General features: G+C 36.6%; 1 protein-coding gene across 1 annotated transcript; it reads right to left on the bottom strand.

Moving 5' to 3' along the window:
• Window positions 1–17,133: 17,133 nt before the first annotated feature.
• LOC126698222 (anthocyanidin 3-O-glucosyltransferase 5-like) lies at window positions 17,134–18,760 on the bottom strand. The gene has a single exon (XM_050395310.1). It carries the CDS (start codon window positions 18,613–18,615, stop codon window positions 17,170–17,172), a length of 1,446 nt encoding a protein of 481 aa, XP_050251267.1. The 5' UTR covers window positions 18,616–18,760; the 3' UTR covers window positions 17,134–17,169.
• Between the last annotated feature and the right edge of the window lie 3,483 nt (window positions 18,761–22,243).

Genomic DNA, 22,243 nt, shown 5'->3' on the forward strand with positions numbered 1-22,243 from the left:
GTTTAAATGGAAGGATCGTCCAACAAGCGGGTTGGAGGGATCGGAGTGGTCCTTCAATCCCCTGAAGGGGATATCATCGAATGCGCTGTTCGACTCCAATTTCCGACGACTAATAATGAGGCCGAATACGAAGCCATTCTCTTGAGGCTTGATTTGGCCAAAGTAGTTGGGGCCTCATCAGTCATTCTTTATAGCGACTCCCACGTTGTCATTGGACATATCAATGAGGATTACGAAGCCAGGGGCGAATGAATGAAAAATTATCTTGACCTTATTTGAAGACGGATGAATTGAACCTTTACGGTAAAATTCTTACAAGTCCTGAGAGAAGAAAGTGAACGCGTCGATCGGTTGGCCAAAGCTGCATCCACCAAACATATTACGGTTGATCGACAGATCCTATATTTCATTCAGCAGTTCCTTGTCATTAAAGAATTGGAGATACAGATGATTCCAAAGGGCACTGACTGGACAACTCCGATTGTCTTGTACCTTAAGAACGAGACACTTCCTGAAGACTGTGATGAATCCTAATGATTGAAAGTTCGGGCAGCACACTTTGTGCTGATAGTGGATGTATTGTATAAGAGAGGTTTCTCCTGACCATACCTAAGGTGTTTGACCTCTGACGAAGCGAACTACGTTATGAGGGAAGTCCATGAAGGGGAGTGCGGTAACCACTCAGGGGGTCATTGGTCCATAGACTCATATGAGCAAGGTATTATTGGCCTACAATGCAGAAGGATGCCCAATCCTACATGAAGGCATGTGACAAGTGCCAACGCTTCAACAGTCTCATAAGGTAACCATTCGAACCACTCACCCCGATGAACACCCTATGACCTTTCGCTCAATGGGGACTGGACATTATGGGACCCTTTCCAATGGCAATGCAACAACTTAAGTTCCTAGTTGTGGGAATTGACTACTTCACCAAATGGGTAGAAGCAAAACCACTGGCAACCATCACGGAGAAGAATGTTCGCAGCTTCGTCTGGAAAAGCATCCTTTGCTAATTTGGGATCCCTAGGGTCCTCGTCTCTGACAATGGCAAACAGTTCAACAACAATGCGTTTAGAGACTTTTGCAATCAATTGAGAATTAGAAATCACTACTCTTCACCTGTCCACCCACAAGCCAACGGGCAAGTTGAGGTTACCAACCGTTCCTTGCTCAAACTGATCAAGACTTGGCTGGAGGGGGCAAAGGGGATATGGCCAGGCAAACTACCAAGCGTCTTATGGGCATACAGAACAATTGCTTGAACACGTACAGGAAAAACACTGTTTCGACTAGCATTCAAGAGTGAAGCTGTCATCCCCGTAGAAATGGGAAAAACAAGCTACAAGATAGCCTATCATGACGAAGGGAAGAACGAAGAAGGGTTCCGTTTGCACATGGATCTGTTGGACGAGGTAAGGGTGGCCATTGAGCAACGAATGACATGATACCAAGACCTCATGGCCAAACAATATAACGCCAAGGTAAAGCCTCGACACTTCAGCATCGGGGACCTTGTCTTAAGGAAAGTGACCATGGCCACCAAAGATCCCACGTAAGAGAAGTTAGGACCTAACTGGGAAGGTCCATATAGAATCGTTGATTGCAATAAGAAGGGTACCTACTACTTGGAGACACTCGACGGATAAAGGCTACACCATCCTTGGAATACTGACCACCTTAGGAGATACTATCAGTAGTACACTGGCAACAAATCCTATGTAATCGCTTATGTTATCGCTTTCGTTTCTGTTTAAGTAGTTGACAGACCAGCTTTTTGGCTGATCGGATGGCAAGTTATCAACATTTTTGTTCAGTTATTTTTTATGGAATTATTATTGTCTACGAAAAAGGAAAGGCTTATAAAAATCCTAAGTCCTACCCAACGGGTGGACAAATGATCAAGGATGCCCTTGTGTACTTGATTAAATCCTAAATCCTACCTAAGGGGTGGACAGACGATCAAGGATGCCCTTGTGCACTTGATCAAATTCTAAGTCCTACCTAAGGGGTGGACAGGCGATCAAGGAGGCCCTCGTGCACTTGATCAAATCCTACCTAAGGGGTGGACAGATAATTAAGGATGCCCTTGTGCCCTTGAACAAATCCTAAGTCCTACCTAAAGGGTGTACAAATGATCAAGGATGTACTCGTGCACCTGATCAAATCCTAAGTCCTACCTAGGGATTGGACATTAGCATACTTAATCTTTGCCAAAACTCGAAAAGGGGCAACCCGATGACTAGTGGGGCAGAAGGGTTGAGATAAGATAACCGATGAATCATCACCCTTAGCATCCAATAATGAGATTGAAATTGTCGAGCCAACGATTAAACAAAAAGCTATAGAAAACCGACGATCCAACAACAAACTATAACAAACTGACGATTCAAAAATCAAAGTAAACTGACGAACATCAACACTTGTGCAAAATATATTATAAAGTTTTGAAGTGTGAAATATTAGCCCAAAACAAGGGGCAAAGATAAAGTTAATGCCCAAAACAAGGGGCCATCATTGTTTTTAACTTACAAACAAAAAGCTGACGAAAGAAAGAAAAGGATTTTTTTTAAGGACTAGTAGGAGTATTGTCAGTCTGCACTAGAGGGTTCACGAGATTGTTTGCCACCCCACCTGGCCCATCGGTCACCACCACCTCTTCGTCAGTTTCTACGTCCTTGAGAGTTGGCTCAGCAGTAGGAGTCGTCAGGGCAGTAAGCCTAATCTGGATTTGAGAGAAGTCCAAGTCTGGGAACATGAGGACAACTTGTTTTTGAAAGTCCTCAAAACTATCCCCATAGTAACCCACCATTTCATTGAAATAAGGTTGGATCCTTGATACTGCTCAATGGCCTTCTCATTCACCTTTCCCATGTGCTCATAGAGTGCAGCCACTTCAGAATTGAAAAGAGCATTTTCCTTTGCCAGATCGTCGGTCTGATGGGTCATCCTGCTTAGCTTGGCCTTTAGATCAGTCACCTCCTGGCCAAGGGTCCGAGAAGATTCCTTGAATTTCTTCAAGGCACCTGCTTCGGACCATATACACTCCTTTAAGCGTTTGATCAGCGCCTCCCTAGACGCACAACGAACCTGTAAAGCCTGTATCCTCACCATGCCTTGGGTAAGAAGGGATGATCAAGTGTCAGAAAGGGACGATCAAAGCAAAGAGACGATCAAAGTAGAAGGACAACTCAATAGCAAAGGGACGAATGAAATAGACTTACCCTTATCATGTCATGGAAACGGGAGTCACCCAAAGGATCGGTCTCATGCTCTGAGCACTTGTCCAAATCAGCGTCCTGGACGATTGAGCAGGCAGTGTCCACGACATACTCCTTGTCCTTCACTAGTACGGGAAGAAGAGGAGGAACAACGTGGCCTTGGGAGGTTATGAGACCTTTCCCAACTCCATGATGAGGAGCGTCAACAGCTACCTCGCACACCTTCTGACGAATGGACAGACCACTGGCACCTTTGCCCAATGACTGAACATTAGGGGTGTGTTTCCTCTTCTTGGAGGCATGAGGGGTTTGGGCTAACGATCCCCCACCTTGGGCTCTTAAGCCAACGACCTTCTTAATCTCCTCTTACTTGTTTTTTGCTGCTTGCTTGTTTTTTGACGACTTTATCTTTGAAACCGATGGGTAAGTTAGAAAGTGTGTGAGCCCAATCTAAAACAAAGTAAGCATGATTGATGAAAGAAAAGCACTTACGAATTCTTGAGAAACAGTTGTCAAACTTCCTCAGTAAGGACGGGTCCACCACAATAGGCGTGAAGCGTGTCCAAATTAACAAGCTTCTTCCATGACCTCTCCTAAAAGGGAATCTTAAAAACCCTCTCCAAAAATGCCTCTTGCTCAGGGGAGGATCGTAGGGCAAGCTTTGGCTAAAACAAACCAAAAAGTGAGTTAGTCCAATAATAAGTGTTTACCGACGATCTACATAGACCGACGACCCAAGAGGAGACCGACGACTTACCAGACTTAAGTAATTGCACCCAAGAGTGGTCATAAAAAGACCCTATACTATCCCATTCGCTGGGACGATAAACCCAATTAACCCCTTGCACGAAGAAGAACCTAGCCTTCCATTGATGGTTAGAATCGGGCATGTCAGATATCAACCTTAGGGCAGCCTAATGACACACAAAGTTGTAAAAAACCTTGGATCAGGGAATCTCTTGGGGTTTGTAGCAATAGAAAAACTCCTCCAAAGTGAGGGAATGGTTTCCCCCACTGAGTTGGCCCCATAGCACCTCAGTTTCGATGAAGATCCTCTAAGCATTCGGGGCTATCTGACTAACAGGCACACCTAATTAAGAGCCTAATCGACGATGCAGGGTGGAGAGAGGCAGACGAAGCCCCGTTATGAAGGCAGTCTCATACAAACCTACGTTAGACAACCTCCCGTCATAACACTTCTCTCCTATATCTCCCTTCCTAAAAGGCACGTTGACAGGTATCTGAAAATGGGGTCTCAACCTACCAAAAACCTCATCACTCATGTCTATGGTGAAGTCATGGATGGACCAATCGTCGAGCAAAATGACCTCCCATAGTCGTCGCCCCGACGGGCTAGCCTTCCCCAACGGGGATTCTGAGGACGAACTCCTGTCAGATATCGATGAGTCGTTGGACAAATATTTGAGCCTAGGACTAGACAAGTCGTTGTCCGAACCTATGCGGATCGATGGGGTACGCTCACTTGTTGCTTCACTATCTCCAAACATCCCTCACCTACAAGTGACGAATGAAAGCTAAGATTCTACTTCTCTTCCTACGTGTACAAACCAACAAAAAAGAAAAGGAAGGGAGAAAGTAAAGAATATATAATAATAATAATAATAATATACTGATGAAGCATACCTAGGAAATGGACAAACAGTAAAAACCACCGAAGCAAGGGTGCTGAAGAAGCTAGAAAACTGACGAAGCTCAAAACTGACGATTGAGCTTTGGGATTAAAATGGAAGAACTTTCAGTAAATGAGAACAATAACACATGGCACAGAAAACGAAGCATCGTGATGCTTGATTCCACGAGTCAAAAGATGACATGTGTTACAAGCCCCGTTAAAAAGACATAATTACCCCTATTTATGGCGCACACTAGTAAGATCAGGCATTTATGACAACTTTGTGACCCGTTAACCATCTCGATGACTCATGGAGTGAGGGGCAGTTGATGAGGAAAATTTTGAACCTACCCTAGAAAGGGACAACTGAAACTCGGAAGAGAAAATCGAGGGCGGTTAACCCTTACGAAGGATGACCAGTCCTAGGGGGACGACCAGTCCCAGAGGGATAGTCAGCTCTAACGAGGGATGACCCTTTGGAGGGTCATTGGGCCAGATGATCCCTAGTCCGAACAAACCCTCCCTTAGGGTTTCCCCACAGTTGTGTGGGGCCCATCCATACATCCTTACATAGAAATTAATTGTACACCACGACCAAAGGCCTTATTGCGCAATTAGATCTCTTATAAATGGAAAGATGATCTTGAGTATCTTGGGGGCCTTTTCCCCACAAGGAAACTCCCTTGTATCAAGGGATTTGGGTAAGTTCTCTACCACTATATAAGCCACAAACTTTACCCCTCTTGAGGTATGTGAATTCTCCCTACCTCTTGCACTCTTGAGTTCTTGGAGGTTCTTCTATCACTGACTTAATTTTCGGAGGGTCTTTGGCCGGTACCCCACCGGTACCCTTTGATTGGTTCTTCTCTTTTGTTCTTCAGGTACACCCATTGGCACGTGTCTAGACGATCAACTCACTGACGATTTTTGTGTATCATTAATGATGAACATGATTGTCTATTTATGAATGTTAAAATTCTCTTTGATAATATGTTAATTGTGCATTCACATTATGATGACATGATATGTTTGGAATATATGAATATGCATAACATAATGTCGCTATTAAATCCTTGAAAACTTTCAAGGTAGGTGAATTGTCCACTTAGTAGCGCCATTTAAGTATTAGTGTTCAAAATAATGTGAAAACTATGGATTAAAAAGTGTTGTAAAAACTTGTGTTTAAAGTATTCATAATGTAAAAAATATATTTGATATCATATTTCAAATAACGTATTTTAAAATGTAAAAAAATATAATTTTGTGTTTGGAACATATATATGTTTTATTATTTATTTTTTATTTTTTTCATTAAAGTGATGATTTAGAGGCGGGCTCGTAGGAGAAAAAGAAAGAAACAAAAAAAAAAAAAAAAAAAGAAGGTAGTGAGATTTTAGTCTTGTCAATGGGGTTTACAATTTTCAACTTATTTATTTACAAAACCATTCAACATTGTTACTTGAAAATTAAAAACTAGTATAGATGAGTTTTTAAAATACTTGTTTTAAACACTTGAATTTGAAAATTATAACTAAAACACTGAAAATAAAACATCGCTATCAAACACATTTTTTTTGGGCCCATAATTTTCTATATTTAAACATTAAAAACTGTTGTTTGAACATCACTGCCAATTAATTATCTATTTAATATTTTCTTTCTTTGATTGTAACTAGAAAAAAAAAGTTACATGGTTTCTCTATAGAATGTAATTAGGAAATATAAGCTATATGATTTTCAATTTTTACTTATTTCATAAAATACAATGTTATTTCAAATTTTAATTGAAAAAAATATTTATTTTTGATATTTGCCACTGTGGAAATTTAGTGAGAATAATAATTTAATACTCAAAATGAAAGTATCAAATACTTTATAAAAAATACACCACAAATAGAATTCACAAGGAAGTTAGAATGCCCTTCTATATTCGGTAGATGGCTTTATAAGCACTAGCATTTGAGGATGTAGAAAAAACATCTATATATTTTATATCCTCGAAACTTACTTTATTTATTTTACCATTACATTTTACAACTCACTCAACATCCCGATTTTTATTTTTACATACAACTTATTAAAATAATATAAACTACACAATCAAATAATATAAAAAACTAATTATCAAAAGAAAGAGAGAGAGTGTGTGAGAGGAAGCGAGAGAGTGTGAGAGATTAAAATATATATTTTTTTCTTTACAACCCCATGAACAATATGTTGTATAAAGCACTAGCATTGGGGGTGTTAAACATCCCTCAGTTGTTATTTTACAACCTAAGACACCCAAATAGAACTTCATCCGGGTTTGTAAACTTAAAAATTTTTTGCAACCTATGAACTGTAAGAGCATTAGCATCCAGGGATGCAAAAAAAAAAAAAAAAAAAAAAACTTATTTTGCATCCTTAAATACTACTTTATCTATTTTACCAACTCATTTTACAACTCACCCTACATCTCAGTTTTTATTTTTATATACAACCCAATAAAATAATATAAACTACCTAATAAAATAATAAAAAGTATTATTCTCTCTTTTTCCTCACTCACTTTTTCTCTTCCCACACAACCACATTTTAAAATAATATATATATATATATATATATTTATTTTTTTTTTTTTTACAACCTATGAACAGTAAGGTTGCATATATGTGTGGGCGCAAGGGAAAAAGAATGGAGTCACCACCTAGTTATATGGTCTAGGAACCATGAATATAGTGTTCTTTCGAGGAAAGACCTTTGCTCTTACTACCAGAGTTTGCGTTCGGGGTTTAGGTATATTCTTGGGAAGGTGTTAGGCACCTAAGATCGCCCAACCCTAAGGTTGGCTTCCCATCATTGTGTCCTATGTCTTAACCCTATTAAAAACCATTTAACACTTGTGTTCTAAACTCACACACACACACACACTAACATGCATCTAACAAACAAACATGGTACCTTTAACCCTAAACAAGCATACTTATCTATCCGCAAACAAAAGAAAGCCAAACACACAAAAGGAAACCCTAACATTCATCTAAAACCAAATAGCAACTTAAACATGGTAGCAAGTATATCATCAAACAAAACATATCATAAACAAATGCTAACATGCTAGAAACTCTAATCATGCATTTAAAAACCCTAAAACAAATGCATGGCCAAAGCTAATGCATAACTTACCCTTTACTTACCTTTCAGCAACACAACATCTATGACATCAATGCATGAGCATATGAATGAATGACATGACATTAAAACTAAGAAAACCCTAACCTAAACCCTAATCTAAATATGTGATAACAAACAAACATGTTTAAAAGGTAAACAGACAGTTATGGGGCTTGAGAACATGTGAAAAGGAGTCTATGCATATAAACACGTGAAGACAGAATCAAAATAAACAAAATTAGGGTTTCTGGGTAATGGCATCACGCACGCTAGAATAGGTTTGCGTACGCATGAGTTCAACCTGCGTGTGCAAGCTAGATCATGCATACGTAGATCCTTACCTAGAAACCCTAATTAACATAGAAACAGGGAAAAAGCAAAACGAAACATAAAACAAAAAATCTTATCAACCTAACATCCTTAAAGATATAAAGAAAACCTAAAACTAACCTAAACAAACATATGAAAGCATAAACTAAACAACAAAAAGGATTAAACAAGGATTAAAGTAGAAAATAAAGAGAAAAGTTTAAAAAGAATACCTTAAAAGCAAAAGCTCTTAGGCCTAATTTTTTACCGTTCTCCCCAGTCAAATCTATCACAATTCAATAAAATAGTGATTAGTAATCTTAAACTCGAAGGATTGGGGCCAAAAAAGGGCCCAATCAAATAAAAATGACTTGAGGGTGTTTTTTGAAAAACTTCCTTTTGATTCACTATATTCTAGTGAATCTTAGGTCTTTCTCATGGGATTTTGTGTGTTTTGAAAATGTACCATATAAGGCTTTTTATAGTTGAAAAAATGGGGTTTGGAGCGGCTTCTAGACGATGTAGGATTCGTTTTAAACCTTAGTCATTATTGCAAAAAATTTGCATTTCTTATCCTTCTGAAACCCTAACTTGTTCGTAGAATTGTGCTTGTGTAAGCATGCACTGGCTTGTGTACGCAGGTTGCGACCCACATACATAGGCCGAGGGCCATTTAAAAGAGTTATATTTTCTATCTTAACACTTCAAAAGTCAATTTAATATCTGACTAGGCTCTAAACTGGCCTTGGACCTTAGAGTTTGAGCATCATTAGAGAACGGGGACCCGAGTCGTAAGAGGTACAAAATTGGGTATCTACAATATGCAACCTTATTATTCATAGGTTGCAATTTTTTAAAAGTTTACATACCCAGATAGAGTGAGTTTTGGGTGGCTTAGGTTGTAAAATAGCAATTAGGGGGTGTTTATACCCCCCAATACTAGTGCTCTAAGGTTGCATATATGCAACCTTCCTGTTCATAGGTTGTAAAGGAAAAAAAATATTTTAATCTTGTGGTTGTGTGTGAAGAGAAAAGGAGAGTGGAAAAAGAAAGAAAGAGAGAGTACTTTTTATTATTTTATTAGGTAGTTTTTGTTATGTTATTGGGTTGTATGTAAAAATAATGTAATACTCGGAAAAAAAAGGGACTTAACAAGAGGGGTATTTAAGTAAATCTTTTTGTGGGGTCAATTTTATAATTAATATTACTAAGGGGTTTTTAGAAAATAAGATTGAAACCCTAGCTATATATAAGCTAATTAAGTCAGCGTATAATGATAGATATTTTAAGAGAGGAGACTACCCAAAATACTCAAGTAGAGAATGATTGACTGCACACTTGAGGTAAGAGCCTAAGAATCTTATTCTTTGTCAAAGCTAATCTTTATTTGGAACTAGAGTATTTTTTATGTAGGTATTTTTGGCCAGTAGTGAAATTATTTAAATATTCAATGAGTTTTATGATGTAAACAGAAAAGGGTTTAGATTTATATTTTCAGTAATTTGGACGCTAGGTACCTGCAAATTTTTTGCCTAGATATTGTGATTTTTTTCCTATGCCCACTGTTGTGTCATGCGTGTAAGTGTAGATGGAAGTTGCACAAGGTGAGGCATGGTGAGTCCGGTTCTGCACAAGTTTCTGCCTTAAGAAGTTGTACCGAATTGTGGATTTGGTGAATAGGAAAAGTCATGGTGTGGGCTTGAAGTCTCTGAAAAAAAAAAAAAAAAAAAGCACATGTATAGAAGATGGGTCTAGGTGGTGTCCTTTACAGATTGACGTTTGACCTTATATGGCTATGTATAGTGTATTTAGAGCATCCACAGCAGTGGAGCTATTTTTTAAGCTATTTGGTACCACAAAAAGCTACTTTATTTATTTTACCTACTCATTTTACAAAACATCAAACAGCAGTGGATCTATTTTAGCTTTCAACACAATAAAATAATATAAACATCACAATAAAATAATATATCTACTACAATAAAATAATACATCTCACTACCAAAAAGAACCACAAACCGATCAATGGCATAGTCCACAACCACTGCCAACCAAGAACAACCACTCATAACCACCCAACAACAACTAGCAAGTCAAGAACAATCACCCACAACCACTGCCAAAAATCCAAATTAGCCAAAAACCACCACACAAATCACCACAAAAAAAAAAAAAAAAATCAAATTCAAGCTAACTTGGACAAATTGAACTGGTTTTTACTCTCCTTGTGGTGCTTGAGTGATGAAGTTGCTAATAACCAAAAAAAATGACTTCTTTCATTTCGGAAAATTTTCTCGGCAACCAAACGCCTTAACAAAATTACATTTCTTATTAGAAAAACAACAAAACAAAACTAAAAATCAACAAAAAGAATCGGTGAAGCTAAAGCCTTTGTGGAGGATGAGAGTTTGAGCACCGTTTGTGAGAGCTGAGAGCTTGAGAAGAGAAGAAAGAAAAGAAATGGAAACCCAGAGCTCGGATTGAAGATGAAACCCACGAAATCCAGAGAAACCCACAAAATCTAGAGAAAGCCAGACTTGTCGGCGTTGGGTGAGCGGTGAGATGGAGGACTGGGCGAAGGCGTGGGTCGGAGGTGTGGATCGACGGCTTGGAGCTTGGGATGGCTTGGGACTTTGATGGAGTGGGTCAATGGTGGACCGGTGACGTTGAGGTCGGCGGCAGTGAGTTGAGAGTTCAGAGGGAGTTGAGAGTGAGAGCGAGAGTGAGTCACGGTTGGATAAAAAGAATAGAAAAAAAAAAATCAACAAACAAATAGTATTTTAATTGGGTGGAGAATAAAAAAGTATTTTTTTTAGCTTTCAGCTACAGTGCACAACCATATATAGCTGTGCACTGTAGCAAGATAGATTAAAAAAATATACCTATACCTTCATTGTTGCAACACTCTTTCTAATATATAATGGTGCTAAAAATAGTTTTTTAGCTTTTTAGCACCACTATTGCTAGTGCTCTTATATAGGGTTTATTCCTAGGGAACTATTAGCGGTAGGAAGTAAATGAAATATATATTATGAATAATGTGGATTTTTGGTGTGAGATAATAATGGAAAATTATTGGATATTTTTAGCAGTTTTCTTCTGACCGAGTACTATTATAAATTTTTCTTAAATTATTTGACTATTGAGTAAATGGTACCTCTAAAATTGTTTTAGGTGATATCTAAGGATTTTAGAGGAAGAGTTAGGGAGAGTTTCCTTTTGGCATGGCTTTTGGAGGTAAGTAACCTTATTCTAATTAATTTTATTTTGCTTATACTACTGTATTTTAACTACTAATTTTTTTTTAATTGTTACAATTTTATTTAATTGTTTTAACTACATTGATTTAAAGTAAAAAATAAAGAATTATCACAAATGTATTTTATTACTGAATAAATAATTTTATATATGTATTTGAATGAGATATATATTTTTTGGAACTATGATTTGATATATATGATTTTGGACAATCTGACTATGTATTTGACTTTGATACCCAGATAATGGGAGTTATTCATTGGTACTCTGATACCCAGCCAATGGACATTGGTATTGAAATTAGTTCTATCTGGGGCATCATGAGCCTATTGTGTTTTTGGACCCAGCTAATGGGGGATATATATTAGCACGGAACTAGTTTCATCTGAATCTGATACTTAGTCACGAGGATATAGCGTGACCATAGTCATAAAGATTGTTAAGAATATGAATTATGTTTGAATATTTGAATTGTTTTAAGTCTTCGAAATTGTTTATGTGTTTTTGGAACTTATTGTAAATTATAACTTTGATATATGGAAAACTAATTATTTTCTAATCCATCTATGATATATTTGTAAGATTAAAATATTTGATCTACGTACAACTTATTATTTTACAGATCTATTTGCTTGATAGAACTTATTAGGACTTTGGTTATTTATTAAAGTTGTCAAGTCACTCCCCCTTTTCCCCTCCAATTTCAGACTGTGAAGAGTAGCAAGTTTTAGGAGTTTTGCTATTGTGTTGTGAGCATGAAAGAAGTTTAGTGATTTTGGGATTAGATGGTCTTGTAATAGTCTTATATCTTTTGGCCAATTGGCATTATATACACGAGGTTTGGATTTTGTTCCATTTGAATTATTGGAGAACTATTCATAAAGAAATTGTTGAGGTATTTTGGATTTATTTAATATAATTTTTGAGGATAAATTTTAGTTGTTAAAAAGGTCTTGCACACTTATAGAGTGTTTACTTTATAAGCGTGCGGTTGTTGTCACGTGCCTATCTTTATAATTGGATTTGGAGTGTGACAACTAAAAACTTGGATGATGGGTGAGTTGTGAAATGGGATGGTAAAATAGATAAAATGCTATATGAGAATGCAAAATAGTTTTTTTTTTTTTTTTTGGCATTCCTAGATGCTACTGCTCTACAAACTTACTGTTCATGGTTGCTAAAAAATTTTAGCAACCCACACTCAGATAAAGCTCAATTTGAGCAGGTGAATTACTAAAATAGCAACCGAGAGTTTTACTTTTTACACCCTCAATATGTAAGCATTAGCATTTGGGGGGTGTAAACGCCCCTAGTTGCTATTTTAGCAACACACTCGCTTAAATTGAGTTTCACTTGGGATTGGGTTGCTACAAATTTTTTAGCAACCATGAATTGTAGGAGCATTCACATCAAGAATGTTAAAATGCTAAAAATGCTATTAATTGGGTTGTGGCTACCACGGTGGTGTTGGTGGTGGTGAATAGGATTGATGGCCAGCTGCTATGAATTTTTGTAGGAATGTTTTATTTTATTTTAATAAGTTGTTTATATTATTTTAATGAGATGAATGTAAAAATAAAACTTTTGATGTTGGGTGTATTGTAAAGTAAGATGTTAAAATAGATAAAATGACTTTTTGATATGCTAAATGCTAATTTTTTTGAGAGCATTGATGTGAATGCTCTAAATGGTTGTATATATACAACCCACTATTCACGGTAAAAAGTACAAAAAAGATGGAAGAGAGAGATGGGAGAGAAGAGAGAGAATGAGTTGATAGGGTAGTTTATACTCCCTCTATTTTAGTTAGTTTGTCCTCTATTCCATTTTGGGATGTCCTAAAATATTGTCTTGTTTCTAAAAATAAAAGTCATTAATTTACTAATGTTCTTATTATACTCCTGCCTTATTTTCAAAACTATTTGAAAAGAAAACTAACAAATATTTAAAAAATCAATTTAATTGAGGCACCCTTTTAGTTGTCTCATTAAGAATAATTCTTTTTAAAAAAATCTGATAAATTTATTTAAGGGTAGTTTTGTAAATTTATATATTTATATAAGGCAGACAAGACAATAAATGATGTTATTTTAAAAAGTTTGACTTTTTAAACATGACAAACAAATTGGGACAGAGGGAGTATTATTTTATTGAATTATATGTAAAAATAAAAACTGAAATGTTGTGGGAGTTGTAAAATGAGTTAATAAAATAGACAAAGTGATGTCTGAAGATGTAAAATATGTGTGCATGTTTTTTTTTTTTTTTTTTTTTTTGCATCACCGAATGCTAGTGCTCATGCTCTAAAGAGATTCAGGCAAAGACTATCCTACACTATTTTTTTTTTTTTTTGAAAGGAAGCTTTCATTAATTCAACAAGGAGAAAAGAAATGCAATAGAGAAGAGCATAAGGAAACTCATGAACTATTACAAAACTTATGGAGGGTCTGGATAGAGTAGGGAGTGAGGCAGTGGAGGCATGGTTCCTTTCCAGACCAGGGTGTTTTCTGCAGGCTTTGCAAGCTGAGCAAGTTCATTGGCTGCTCTGTTGTGTTCCCTTTTCAAATGATGAAGGTTCCGGTTGCTGAAGGACAAAATAAGTGAGCTAAGGATTCCATTGAAGATGTGGCCAAGTGTTCCATCAGTAGACCTTGCATTGACAGATTGTACAATGGATAGGGAATTTGATTCAAATATGGCATGAGAGAGAATCATCTCTTGAGCAAGGATGATACCATTTTCTAGTGCTAAAGCTTCAGCCGTGTCAGGTGGATAGTGAGTTGGGAGAATTTTGCTCATTGCAGCAGTAATGTGTCCATTGAAGTCACGGATAATCACTCCAATGCAGGATGGCCTACCATCAAGATTTGTTGCTCCGTCAACATTTATTTTATGGAATCACATTTATTTTATGGAATCCAGGTGGGGGTGCTATCTAGTGAGTGGTCTGGCTGCTTTGTTGCTGTATTGTGGATAAAAGAGCACCTTTGTAGTCCTTAGCCAATCTCATAGTAGAGTACCATATTTGACCCGGGAGGAGGGAGGTGGATTCATACACCACTTGATTCTGATTGTATCAGATGGACCAAGCAGTGACAAAGAGAGTCTCAAGGTCATGGGAAGAGCCATGGCCGATGATTTGTAAAGACAAGTCTGATATGTCAATTTGGCCAGCTTCTAGATTGACATGGCAATCTAACCAATTACTCCAAACTAATTTGGGATATTACAGGCAAAGAGGGCATGCGTAGTGTTTTCGGAGCATTGGTCACACATGGGGCAACAACCATCTGTATTGATGCCTCGAGTCCTTAGATTTTGCATTGTGGGGAGGCCATTCATGCATGCACGCCAAGCAAAAATTCTGATCTTTGCTAGAAGGTTGAGAAGCCACATTTTCTTCCATAATGGAGTTTGAGGGTCACCAAAGGAACTTTCACCTTCATGGTTGGTTTTAACAATTGGAAGAGCAACAAGGCACTCTTGATAGGAAATTCCCCCCTGTTATTTCTAGTCCAAATTAGCTTGTCCTCAAGGAGAGAGTAGCTAAGTGGGATGTTTAGGATGGTGTCTGCCTTGAATGGGAGAAAGGTTCTTTAACTAGGCTAGTTTTCTAGCGTTTAGTGTCTTGATCAATGAGAGCAGATACCATAGGGAAGTCATCAAAGATGCATGCAGGATTGATAACCTTGTATGTTATGGGGATTGGGAGCCATTTGTCTTCCTAGAATGCTATCTTTTGCCATCTTTTGCCTTTGCGGATCACCTTAAGGCTGCTATGAATGCTACGTCAAGCGTAGGATGGGTTGCTACTAATTTTGGCACTAAGAATGTTTGAAGATAGAAAATATTTGGCTTTGTAAATTCTTGCAATCAGAGAGTTTGGACTTGTGAGAATCCTTCATGCTTGCTTGGCTAACATGGCCAAGTTGAAAGCCTGGAGGTTTTGGAACCCTATTCTCCCATGGAGTTTGGACTTGCACATCTTTTTCCAAGCAATCTAGGCAATTTTTTTCTCTTGTTGATGCTGCCCCCATGTACCAAAAATTAGGCATCATGCCTTCAAGCTCATCACATAGTCTCTTTGGTAATAGGAAACAACCCATGGTGTAAGTGAGGACGGGTTTCTATGGGAGGTAAAGAAGTTCTCATTGAAGCCGTTCCTACACTATTTTGACAGTAAGGGATGCAAGGCATTTATAGCCTATAACCTAGGGAACAAAATAAAGCTATGCTAAAAGTTGCAATTGTTGAATTCAAAGGAAGAAGAAGACTCAACAAAAGCAACTCTTATTCCTTTGGCATTCCATCTCCACGTAATTATATTATACTACTATTCTTCACATTTTCTTCACACCTCGCCTGTGGTCGTACATATAAAATGATTAAAGAAATTATCACCTGCCTAATGCTAGAGCCGGTGATGCTAGAGTCGGTGATGACTCTTACAGTATTTTCATCATTTTTGGTTTTCTTGATTTTTATTTTAAGAATCAAAGTGTTGAGTATTGACTATATATGTGAAACCCTATTGAGGGGGGTAAAACATCTTCAATTGAGTAACAATTTGAAGGTTGCATTTTACTACGTGAGATTTAAAGTATATTTGTTTTACAACGAATCAATATATATTCAGATTCTAACAAATTATGGAAGCCTAAAAAAAAAAGATTCTAACAAATTATTATTTTGTTATGTGTTTACTTTTCATGGAATTTGTTAGTTTGATATAAAATCTCACTTCAAGGTTATGTCTTGCCCTTGCCTTGAAAAGATCTTGAAGGTGCCATCTGACTCTGTGCTTAAGGAATATGGATTATGGATTCTATAGTAATGAATTAACAAAGAGAACTTTCGTCAAGGTGCAATAAGTAACATCCCGTTAGCTGGTTCAGGGATCATGACAAAGTAAGAAATGTGAAATAAAGATATTCAGGCTAAGTTATTCTAACTGTGTTACTTATGTGCAGAATATCAAGTAAGGATATTTGAGATTAAAATATTCAGTCTACTCTACTTTGAGGCAAATGACAAACGAGAAGGAAATAAATTCAATGCTACCATAGTCTAATTGCACAAAAAATATGGATTATGCTAACGGATGCCTTTAAGGTAATGATTAACAATTTATTTTAAGAAAGTTTTGATATTACTTTTTATATAGGAGAAATAAAAAAAAACTGTTAAAATATTGATTATTTGTTTTTCATTTTTCCATAAAAATTTTATTTAAATGGATTTTTTTTCTCAATAAAATATTTTTGTACGATATTCAACTGATTTTTATATTAAAGAAATCAAACTTAAAGTGAATAAAATACAATTTTTTTACATCACACATGCTTTCACAACTTTTTAAGTGGTGCAAATCGATAAATGGAATTCAATTCAAATGACACCCATTGGCAAATCAGCAAATGAATCTTCCTAGGGGCAACAATCCAATACTTTGAGATCACTCAAAGGATTGTTTCTGATATGGTGTATGGAATGGGGAGATTGTACAGTACACGTTGGGAGAATCTGAATTATAATGGTACATAAAAACAAACACCGACATGTTGGAAATCAAAGGTGAAGCCTAAATTATCCCAATTAGATTTTATCACACTTCCATTCTTTGACCACACGAGAAAGTGATTCCTTAGATGATCCACCAAAGTTCAAACCTTTAACTGCACTGTGTTTTAGCTCTCTGGCTTTACACCTCATTGCCTTCCCTTCCTCACCCTCCATGATCATCCTCACCACTCTCTCTATTTCCACCCTTTCGACCACATCTTTTACCTTTCCCACCATTGGCTTAACAGCAACACCAACTTCTTCCATGAGCATTGTTGCATTCATTCTCTGCTCTGCATAAAGTGGCCAAGCTATCATCGGCACACCATGTGTGACGCTCTCTAGTGTAGAGTTCCACCCACAGTGAGACAAAAATGCACCGGTTGATTGGTGGCGGAGAACCGCCACTTGTGGTGCCCAAGACTGAACCACCAGCCCCACCCCTTTGGTTCTCTCTAAAAACCCTTCAGGCAAATATGCCTTTGGATCATTAACATCACCACCCACGTTGAAAAATGTACCTGAGGTATTCCCATCGGTTGGCTTACGTGCCACTAAGATAAATCGTTGTTGACTGAGTTCCAAACCCCATGCCAACTCTGTAAGCTGCGCAGTTGTTAAAGTCCCTCCACTACCAAGTGCAACGAAAAGAACCGAATCCATTGGTTGTTTATCTAGCCATGCCACACACTCTGCACCCGACTCAGTCAATGGCTCGTCCTCTTTGATAAGCGGCCCAACTGGGTGAACCGGTGGTGTGTTTATTTGCTTATACAGAGGGTGCTCTCTTATTGCTCTAAGCGAAGCTGGTTCAAAATCCTCCCACGAGTTCAAGAAAATCCCTGTCACCATTGTCAAACGGCTGAAATGGTACAGGACCCAGTTGTAGTCATCAATCTTCCTATTCCGGACCTGGTCTAGCAAGTCCTCGGTTCGTATCGGAGTGCAACCCGGGACCTGAACCGGTTCAGGAAGGTCAACGAACTCGCACTCCACTTCACAGTCCAGTGTAGGAAGATACAAAGAGAAAGCAAGGAAAGCAGTTGAGGCAGTGAAGAAAGTGTAGGTAGGAATAGAAAGCTCATTGCAGATGTCAAAAGCTTGGGTACTGAACAAATCAACGATAAGAGCTTGTGGCTTGCCGAGATCTATGAGGATTGACTTTAAGGGCTTGAGGCTCTCTTGTACATTGATACAAAGTCTAGTTACGACCAGAGTGTCCTCAGTGACTAGAGCTGAAATATCAGCAAGTGGGAGGTCAATAACTTTGAGGTTTGGAGGGAGAGTTGGTGAGTGGAGTAGTTGGTTTTGTGCTGCAGAAGCTTCGGTGGTGATGTTGAGGAAGCTTACATGGACACCATGGTGGACGACAAGGCGTTTAGCTAGCTCGAATAGCGGTATAATGTGGCCCATGCCTGGACTTGCGAGAACTGCAACGTGGGACTGGGATTTCATGGTTTCAGATTCAGCTATCACCATGGTACTTAGAATTTGTGAATTGTGAGATGTGGTTGGCTATATGTATAATATTGTAGTAGCTAAGTGAGAGTTGGGTCAGGGTCAGGGTCAGGGTCAGGGACGCGATTTACGACGACATGTTTAGGGTTTCTCTATGTATGCACAATATGGATTTGTCGTGTTATACAATATCTCTACATTTATAGAGCAAAATAATGTCCTTTCATTCAGGAAAAATAAAAAAATAAAAAAATAATGTCCTTTCTTTCATAGGGTTATCGATATAAGAATAGAGTGCTTAGTGAGCAACGCGGATCCACGTTCACGTCTTCAGCTTCTCTCTCTTCTTTTTTATTTTTTAGCATGTGACCAGTAAAATCAAATGAATTTATTGTGTAGGAAACAAAATATACTATTTATGCACTGTTCATATATTGTTCATATACTATTCATGGGTCTTATAATTTATATATTTAAAAATTATTTTGTTACAGTATTTTCAGTTTCAATAAAAATAAGTTGTATCCAAACGTATCATTAGTGTTGTCCCACTACCATTAGTGGTTGTAAATTTTGTTTTTGTTTTTGTATTTCCATCTCGCAATCTTGCTCTGCCTCGTGCAACGATTCGTTAATAAAACTATCCACCACATGGTCCGCAAGCTGTATTGTTATCTATTAATATGATATTGATTTGACTTTGCTTATTAGGCGGCAGAAAGAGTTCTTGTACAATCTTTTTTTTTTTTTTTGGTGATAAAACAGAGGATTTTATTTATTATCGAAGGAGCATTGACATTGTTATAAGTATTGTCTATTGGCCACTTGTGAGAAGTGTCTAGTTGCAAAATATCTACACATATTTTACATAAATAAAAAATTTGGACATTTAATATATTCTTTGAATTTGTATTGGTGCTCCCATCCTCTCTTTACTAGTTAATTTGCTATGCTATTTACTTCACAAAAGACGTGACATTGAAGGACACATTCCTGGCCAAAAAGATGGCTTTGAAGTGACATTCTATTTTAGAAACCCATTTTTCATCCACTGTGTTCTGATCTGTCTTTATACTAAAATTTGTTTGTGCCGTTCCTTACACTTATCATCTATATATATATATATATATATATAACCCAAGCCTTTGAAGTTACCACAATTTTCCACATCATCATTTTAATTATATATATATATATATATATATAATCGAAACCTTTGAAACTCCCACAATTTTCTACATCATCATTTTAATTTTTTAAACTAAATAATGAGAAAATCCTAATAGGAGTCTTTCTCTTTTTTTTTTCCCTTAATCCTAAAGTTAAAAAAAAAAAAATTTAAATCTGACACATCATCATTTTAATTTATAAAAAATTTTAATTTTTTAAACTAAATAGTGAGAGAGTCCTAACAGGAGTCTTTTTTTTTCCCCCTTCATCCTAAAGTTTTAAAAAAAGAAATTTAAATCTAATTTAAAAAATATAAAGTTTCATCCAATTGAAACTGTACGACTGCAAAACCTAGCTACTCCTCTCACGCTTTTATACGCTTTTATTGAGAATTATAGTCAGAAACATAAAACCCAACAAAAACTTGGTACTCTCTCTTCTCTTTTGCAATCTCTACTACTTTTTATTTTTATTTTTTATTGTTAACTTTTGCATTGCTACAAGTGTTGTAGAGGATCCAAAAGAAGTATATGTGAAGCCCTAGAAAGCCTTGACATCTAATTATGTATCATGCAGTTATGATTACGATGCGATTCAAATCTTAGTGCTAAAGACTAGCAATAGAGCCTATTGATTGTCTGTGCATGGTTTGTATCAGTTTTATATAATTATTATTTGCAGTTGTGATATAGGAATTTGAGTTAGAGAACATGCAACCCTTTAATTTGAAGTTAGGAATTTGCTTTTGATAATCAAGTGTGCTATTCATAAATCACCGTTGAATTTCCAATAAATCTCTACAAATTCTGAAGCACAATTATTTCTTATGATAATCCCCCTTTGGTTCTTAAATCTTTTGGTATGTGGCTATAAATTTTCCACAAATTAAATTCATATACAAACTAAGGCACATTTATTTCTTATGATAATCCCCTTTTGGTTCTTAAAATTTTTGGTATGTGGTTGTATATCTTGACAAGTTCTAAAATTATCTTGAGCTTCTTCAATTTATGAATCTTTGTTTTCATGGTTGATTGATTTTTTTCCCCCTTCACAGGAAGGATTTTGCCTTGAATGTTGTTGGTGTAATGCCAGATGAACTACTTTGAATTTCTTCTTCAATAGGTATGATTTTATGTTTTACAGTTACAATGACAATAGACATGGGATGAGTAACAGTAGTAAAGATGAGATAACTATAGATTTATCTCAAGATAACAATTGAGTTAAAGCAAAATTTTATATAGAAGTTAAAAGTAGTAACTAATATGCAAAAAGAGAATGAAGATCAAAACTGACATGATATCTTTCTGGTAGATTACATATAGGATCTTAGTAATAACCAAATTCCACCTTGATGAGTTGTTTGGACATGAAATTTTTCTTTATATCATTTTGATGGGAATTTTATTTTCAAATAATATTTTGCGATGAATATTGTATATTTTATGTTTATCTTGATAAGTTATGATGTTTTTTTCATTTTAAATTTGATTTTAAGCAAAGTGAAATATATTCCGTGCATCGCACGGGTTAGCGACTAGTATATAAATATTTAAGTGTAATTTTATACTAATATTTGTTTATAAAAGTTACTTACATACATACATATATACATATATATATATATAAATTTAAAATAGTAATATTTATAATCCTATATAATCTCATAAATTTTCACAATTTCATACTTTTTGGGTGCATCAATATAAGACCTCCTTAGAACATTCACATTAGTGGAGCTATAATTTTAGCTATTTGGCTCCACCAAAAACAACTTTATCTATTTTACATTCTCACTTTACAAAACATCCAACATAAGTGGTTTTATTTTAACTTGCAATAAAATAACATAAATATCACAATAAAATATTAAATTTACTATAATAAAAATTCATATATTTATTATTTTTTTCTCTGTTCTTCACTGTCTTCAAGCACTCACGGCAACACCACCACCACCACCACCATCACCAACACAAACCCGGCAACACCAAACCTAGCAACCCCAGTTCAGCCAAAAACCACAAACCCCATGGCATGACCCACCCACCACACCCACGAACCCGATCACCCACCCCCATGGCATGACCCACAATGCCGATGACCCACCACACCCACGGTATGACCACGAAGCTAATGACCCACCACACCCACAACGATACCCACATTGCAAAAAAAGAGACCCTCACACAGTAGAGAAAAATTTGAGAAGAAAGAGAGAAAAAAATTGAGAAGAAAAAAAAATTGAGAAGAAGAGAGAAGAGGAAAAATGAGACAATAGAGGAAGATTGAGAGACAGAGGGGCACAGAATGAAGAAAAAAGAAAAGAAAATATTAAAATATTTTGACTAGTGTGAATGCAACATGAGATAATAAATATATATATATATATATATATTTACCTTTAAGCTACAGTGCACAACCATCTTTGGCTATGCATTGTAGCTGAGAAGCCAAATTTTTTGACTTTGACTTT

This window comes from Quercus robur, chromosome 9 (genome assembly GCF_932294415.1).
Source record: "Quercus robur chromosome 9, dhQueRobu3.1, whole genome shotgun sequence".
Lineage (NCBI taxonomy): Eukaryota > Viridiplantae > Streptophyta > Magnoliopsida > Fagales > Fagaceae > Quercus > Quercus robur.